Genomic DNA, 7,281 nt, shown 5'->3' on the forward strand with positions numbered 1-7,281 from the left:
GTCTTGCGAGGTGTTCAACTGAAAATGATATTGTACGGCCGCTATTGCTGCTTTTGCATCTTGTCGCTTGAGAAGTATTTTGTGCAATGATTCTCCGTCTCACCACCCCCCCCCCCTGCACCGCCCCATCGTGTCGCTTGAATCATCTTGCCAGCTCGATAGACATCGTCCACTCTGCGTCTCTCTCTCTCGTGGTCGTGTTCACTGCTGCGTCTTTTGTGCATCTCGTCAGCTCGAAATACATCGCTTGCTCGCTCTGCGTCTTTTGTGCATCGTGTCGCTCGTCACGCCTCTGCGCCAAGACGCGACGCGGACCGACAAGATGCGGACAATACGCAGCAGCGGGGTACAAAGAACTTCAGGACAAGGAGTAGCAGTGGAAGATGGAAATTGCAAGCGACACGATGTGGACAAAGACGCAGTGGAGGGTACAAATGATTTCAGGAGACAAGATGTAAATGTGTTCAATGTAATTGAAGCACGACTTATTAATTATTAATGAAAGTATATTTTTTTGTAAATTTATAACCTGCAAAACAAATGTTCTATTTTAATGTGTTCATTCCCTTATTGCCTGTCCAGAGGCGTCAGGTTATTTTCGTGAACCAAAAAGTGTCGGCAGTCTCAGGCAGGAGAGTGGCCGAGTCTAGTGGAGGGGGATTCCCTGGCACCACGTGCGACTCGCGGGACACCGCGATGACTTTCGTCATCCTCGACGTTCTCCTTTCTCTCTATAAAGCGAGTGGCCACTCAGTCGTGAAACGGAGGCCAATCCCTGGAGGTGTTGTAGGTCTAAGTGGCCTCTGTCGTGAGAAATGCTGATAGGGTTCTAACACATTCCTGCGGAGGGAGCTGGTAGGAACGTTGGGTTGCTCGGTCAATGGCCAGGGTCAACGGTGGCGTGGTGTATTCCACAAATGTGCCCGACTGTGAGGGCGGGAACAAGCCGGCGTGAGTAGGTTAAACGTTGAGTTTTATAAGGGCAACCACGGAGTGACCAGCCCCTCCCCACCCAGCCCCACCCCTCCCACCCCCACCCTCCCCACCCAGCACCTCTCCACCCTCCCCACCCAGCCCCTCCCTCCCCACCCAGCCCCTCCCTCCTCACCCAGCCCCTCCCCACCCTCCCCTCTCCACCCAGCCCCACCTCCCATTTTTGGATACACGACGGACGGACGAACACAATAATCCCCTGTGGGCTGGTGTAACCAGGAGGTTCCTACCAGTATATATATTTTAAACAGGAGCGCACATGGCTGGTCCAACACTTCTGCCGTGGCTGATCATTGTTTGAATGCCGTTGGCTCGCGCGAAATAGATTTCTCTAAGACGAAGGTACTTTGTAAGCCCACTGGCTATCAACAAAGATTTGTTCATGAATCCATCCATATATACGGGCACAATTTCAACCGAGAGGATGGGTACAAACTCGGCAATCATGGGAAGGACCAGTTTAAGTCAAAACTGGCTGTGACGTTCCTACCCTGCCACCTTCTGATGTTAGTTTTTTTTTATTTTCCTCGTGGCTTCGGCTCTGCGATCTTACATTAACATGCTAATCTCCTACATTAACATAGCCACCTCCGTGCACTTGCCGTGGAGGCCGCTCTCCGATCTTACATTGACATGCTAATTTCTAGCATTAACACCACTAGCCCTGCCCACTTCGTTTATGACCCTTGGGCTACGCCCATTTTAGACCTTTAAAAACAGGCTGCCTTCCAATAATAGAGTTTTTTTTTGGGTTAGATCGCAAAAGCTTGAGTGACTCCATTGCTCTGTCCATGCAGGAAGTAGCCTTTGTCCTGAACACGCTATGCTCATGAATATGTTTGAGCAGACCTCACTTGCATGCCATGTCGCATCACACTCATATGTTACACGAGCATGCTCCACGTCGTCACAGTGTTGTATATATTGTTTTGAAAAATAAAAAAAATTCAACGAAAAATGTGATTTTATAAAATAATGCTTACTGAAATTATGCTAATGTATGCGGTTATGCAAATTAGGCTAGGCTTCGTTGTTTCGGGGTGTACTCAATCGTGGAAACAGTTCTCATAATTAAGATGATTATGCATGAACTTTAATATCTCAAAACACTCTAATTTGCGAACACGCGTATGATCGGAATTGCCACCACAGTACTGTAGATGTCCTACTCATCGATCCGTACAATTAACCCTCTGGTTATGTTGTTAAAACTGGGCAATACAACAATAGGCTAACTCGTCTGAGTAGCGCGACCATACGCGACGATGGGAAAAGTGCTTAAAAATGACAATATTCATACGGAAACCGTGCTCAAGAAACATGTGCCCAATGGTAAAAGTCTCGGGGGAGGAGTTCACAGGTATGCGTCACTCGCTGAATCCATATATATAAGAACATCTATTACATAAAAAAGGCAATATCACTCTTAATGTTATTGGAAAAGTCATACAGTAAAACCTTGGATTGTGAGTAACTTGGTCTGCAAGTGTTTTGCAAGACGAATTATTAAAAAAATTAATATTAATTTGATATTAATTTTAGATTTGAAGCTTTCGTGACTGCAAGGATTCATATTCTTAGGTTTTTTCGGTAAAGTCACGTAGGTAAAAAATTTATAAAAATAAAATAAAAATCACGACGTTTCGGAGGCAACACAAGCTTCCGTCTTCAGGTGGAACCGTCACAGCCCGACTTTTATTAATTTAATTTTTTTTTACCTACGTGACTTTACTGAAAAAACCTAAGAATATTAATTTGATAAACGAGCGAGGTCTTGCAATACGAGTAGTACGTATATGCTTTGTCTGCCGAGCGTCACATGATCACAACTGAGCCAATGGTTCTTCTCTCTCTCTCTCGCTGCGGGATTACGCACACGTGTGTGCGTAAAGCATTTTTTAATTTTGTGTCCAAGTGTAGTGACTGTTCTTTAGTAACTGAACTGCAAGTGAAAGTTGTCCTACACAATAACCCTCCTCCTCCTCTCCTCTGTAATTAATACATTTGATTACTTGATATTAAATTTAAATAATAAAAATAAAAAAGGTATTTTGAATTAAGAATGTTTACATGAATACAGTATTTTTGGGTTGTGGAACGAATCATCTGAGTTTCCATGATTTCTTATGGAGAAATTCGCTTTGATATATGAGTGCTTTGGATTACGAGCACGTTTCCGGACGAATTATGCTCGCAATCCAAGGTTTTACTGTATATACAACAGGCTTTAGTTGTCCGCCCTCTCTCAGCATCTCCATGCAATGCCCACTGGTTTCCCACTCTATAAAGCTATAAACAGTTTTTTACCCCATGTAAGGGCCCACTGAACTGCTATGTAACTATTTTTAAGAAGCGAAGTGGCTATCACAAATGATAGCCCACCGAAGTGGCTTATGACGTGTAAATGCATAGCAGCCAAATGACTCTAAATGTGTGATCTTGATTATAAATGTGGAGGGGAAAAAGCGGAGGACCCGGAGTAAAATCCACGTGACCACGAGGAGACGCGAACTCCAAATATACAGCAGGCGTCAGGGTCAGGATCAAACCCACAACCTCCTGTATACCAGGCGAGGCAGTTAACATCTCGCCACACTCGTCGACGCGTCAGCGCGACTGAACATCAACGGCCGTGAGCTGCACGTGGATGATAGACTTCCACTCATCGCGCATGGTGGCCGTCACCTCGAGATTCATCGCGTCGTTTCTCACTTTGGCAACGGCATCCGTTGCCTTCTTTTTGTTGAAATTTTTTATCAAACTTTGGCAGTTGTCGATCTCCTCCAGGAGCCGACACGACGCTCCGACGTAGACGTTGCCCACGTTCTCCAGCTGAATGCCGACCGTTCTGTCGTAAATGAAACCTGCGTACGGACAACTGAAGAAGATGTCCAGGCACATTTCGGTGTCCCGGATGGCGTAGCGCAGCACTCCGAGGCAGCCCTTGATGCCGATCCAGTACTTATGGAATCCGCAGCTGCGCTTTTCCCCGGGTTTGATTTCTGCGTGCGGGGCGTATTCCACCACGCCTAAGTTTAACGCGAAGCTGGAGGGAGAAAGAGGCCGGTCGTGTTATGTGTGATTCAGAATCAGAATCTTTGTTCATTCTGGAGAAATCCGATGAGCTATGAAACGCTTTTTTTTCATCACAGATGTGCAGTTGGGGGCACGGGGTCAGAACGTTACAACAAAGAAAACACAAACACGATAGGAGTGCAAAGTATAGGAAAGGTAAACAAATGACTAAAATAAATGAACTAAAACTGAACAATTTTCATCAATGGCATTTGAAAGGTGAAACTGTGTTGGGATTTCCCTTGTAGACCAACTTCCTCAATGCGGTCAGGTCATCACCTGTGACATCCCAGTCAAGCCAATAGACACTTGTGACTTGCCAGTCAAGCCATCAGACAATTGTGACATCCCAGTCAAGCCTTCAAAGGTGCTCGCTAACATCACTTGCCCCAACAGTCCGTTAAGGTTACACAGGGGACCTTTGACTTGTGTTTGAGACAGAGAAACAGACAGCACGCGCATTGTCCAGATCCACGTAAACGATTTTCGTGTTTAGTTTGTCCTTCCCCCGCACCTCATATTACAACGGTTGGCTACGTACGGTGCGAAAGAAGTTCAACATACATGCACATAGACCCACAGACACCCAGACGCACAGAGACCCACAGACACCCACAGAGACTTACAGAGACACACATAGAGATCCACAGATTAGCATGGTTGGCTACGTACGGTGTGAAAGAAGTTCAACACACATACGCACAATGCCGGTACTCACGTCGGATTTTCGAGTGTGTAGGTCGATAGGTTGGTGATCTCTATGGCAGTCGTGACACTTGTGGGCATCCCGGCCAGAATAGCATCGACCGTCTTGCCCTTGTACTCGGCCTTCCTCGGCGATGATTCTTTGCACATGGCTCCCTCTGACGAATTCTTAGCCCCCATTTGCGATTTCTGACCACATGGGAAGACATACGCACATCACGACAACGACGTAAGGAAGCCACTTGGTAAGCTATGCTGCACTTTTCAAATCGTCTCGAATGACGAACAAATTTATTTAGAACTGCTTGTTGTTGTTGTGTTTAGTTTGTTCCCCCCATCCCCCACCGCACCTACAACTAAGCACGGCTGTTCGCAAACAAGACGTTCAGCATCGGTGGGCAATGTTTTTAAAGCGGCAAGATACAGCCAAGATGGCCAGTGTCGTCCTACCTGTGGAGTGAAACTGTAAAGCGAACGTGATCAAATATAGCATTATAATTGAGAAGAGACACGTGTCAAAAGTGTCCAATAGGGGCAGACCGAGAGGGCATAGAAGGGGAGCGAGGACCGGTAGTCTGGGCGTGACGAAGTGGAAAACTTGGGGGCTGACTCTTTGCGGAGTGATGAAGTGTAAGACTTGGGGGCTGACTGTTCGCGAAGCTGTATAGACGTTATTCTTTAAGACATAAAGAATTCACCTTTTTTAAATGGACGTCTCCAAGGAGCTTCTTTACACTTGTAGCAAGTCCCTTGTACAATTGTGTATTCTGTAGCATATGGGAACGTCATACATATTTTGGTTTCTCTCCTTGCGATGGGACTTTGTAGGATGAACGTTGAGATGTATAAGGGGCACGGGGTGACCAATGAGGTCTGAATTGGTCTGTAATAAGGTGGGGTACTTTCAGGGGTTGACAGGTATGCGAATGGTGACATGAACACCGGTCGTTAAGTGATTTGGTCATAAAGCGAGTATAAGAAATAGACAATTAAAGGCTGAATTAACTTAAACAATGGATATTAATACATAACGATACTAACAACATTATAAACGCATAATATTGAAAGAAACGTGGTTAGGGGCTGTCCATAAATGACGTCACGCGATTTTGGACGATTTTTGACCCCCCCCCCTCGTCACACGGCGTCACAAAAAGTCAGACCCCCCCCCTTCAAATATGACGTCACAAAGCTCTGCCCCCCCCCCCCCAAATATATAAAACATGCTTCAAATCGTTTTAAACTATTGTCATTGTAGTGCGTATTTAATGGGGCGCTGCACTCTGATGTTGTCGGAGAAAACATTAAAAAGTCTATTTCATTAAGCAGAACGTGTTGTCTATATTTATTAAAAGTTGCGCATTTTGATGCGACGTCACATTTCTCAAACCCCCCCCTCTCTCGTCACACATCTTCACAAATGTCTAACCCCCCCCCACCCCCCCTAGGTGCGTGACGTCATTTATGGACGGCCCCTAAGTAGTTTTCAGTTTTAAAGGCAAAGTTTAACAAGACAACACTTGCCACCGTCCTTAAAACCCATTGGTGAAAAACAGTAAAGCTTTTGTTTTACATTATAATGTTTATGCGAGAGCCATAGGGTTAATTTTACTACCAGAGCGTGGTGTTTCTTTTTGTTTGCATGTTCACAACAAGTATATGTGGTGAATGCAGTGACATTGATTCCTTGCAAAAGGTTTCAGTTTGGTGGTTTTAACCTCTTAGGGGCCGTCCATAAATGACGTCACGCGATTTCAATGTAGTGCTTATTTAATGTGGCGCTGTATTCACGTTTATGAGGTGCGTGACGTCATTTATGGACGTTGCACAAACACATCCGTAGCTATCGGAATAGGTAGTGGCTGCCCCCACCCCCCTTGGGTACATTGTTCCCATTCCGAGAACAACAACACGAGTGGTCAACTTCCTCTTCTGCCTCGATGTGAAGATGAAAAAATCCCCACCACCTCCGCCAATAGCCTGGAACAGGTTAAATAAGTGCGAATGTGATCACGGATAGCCACAATACCGAGAAAGCCGCCACCGACAAACACAAAGGTCCCCCGGGTAGCCTCTAGCAGACTCTAGGGGCAAGTGCTGTTAGCAAGTAGCAGCGCCTATGAACACACAAAGACAAAGGTCCCCCGTGTAGCCTCTAGCAGACTGTTGGGGCAAGTGCTGTTAGCGAGTAGCAGCCGCGCCTGTGAACACACAAGGACAAAGGTCCCCCGTGTAGCCTCTAGCAAACTGTTGGGGCAAGTGCTGTTAGCGAGTAGCAGCAGCAGCGCCTATGGACACGCAAAGACAAAGGTCCCCCGTGTAGCCTCTAACAGACTGTTGGGGCAAGTGCTGTTAGCGAGTAGCAGCCGCGCCTGTGAAAACACAAAGACAAAGGTCCCCGTGTAACCTGTACCAGAATCTAGGGGCAAGTGCTGTTAGCGAGTAGCAGCAGCAGCGCCTATGAACACACAAAGACAAAGGTCCCCCGTGTAGCCTCTAGCAGACTCT

General features: G+C 46.2%; 1 protein-coding gene across 1 annotated transcript; it reads right to left on the reverse strand.

Annotated features, from left to right (window-relative positions):
- Positions 1 to 3,455: 3,455 nt before the first annotated feature.
- LOC144949798 (uncharacterized) lies at positions 3,456 to 4,920 on the reverse strand. The gene is made up of 2 exons (XM_078879743.1): positions 4,787 to 4,920; positions 3,456 to 4,039 (listed from the first exon to the last, which is right to left on the reverse strand). The coding sequence occupies exons 1-2, from the start codon at positions 4,852 to 4,854 to the stop codon at positions 3,601 to 3,603; spliced, it is 507 nt and encodes a 168-aa protein (XP_078735869.1). The 5' UTR covers positions 4,855 to 4,920; the 3' UTR covers positions 3,456 to 3,600.
- Positions 4,921 to 7,281: the final 2,361 nt, after the last annotated feature.

The sequence above is a fragment of the Lampetra fluviatilis genome, chromosome 55 (genome assembly GCF_964198595.1).
Source record: "Lampetra fluviatilis chromosome 55, kcLamFluv1.1, whole genome shotgun sequence".
Taxonomy (NCBI): Eukaryota; Metazoa; Chordata; class Hyperoartia; order Petromyzontiformes; family Petromyzontidae; genus Lampetra; species Lampetra fluviatilis.

Excerpts from the sequence above, each read along its gene's own strand:
- LOC144949798 (XM_078879743.1), bottom strand. The coding sequence starts at position 4,854 with ATGCCCACAAGTGTCACGACTGCCATAGAGATCACCAACCTATCGACC. Across the intron at positions 4,040-4,786 it reads TACACACTCGAAAATCCGAC|CTTCGCGTTAAACTTAGGCG; the intron begins GTGAGTACCGGC and ends TTCTCCCTCCAG.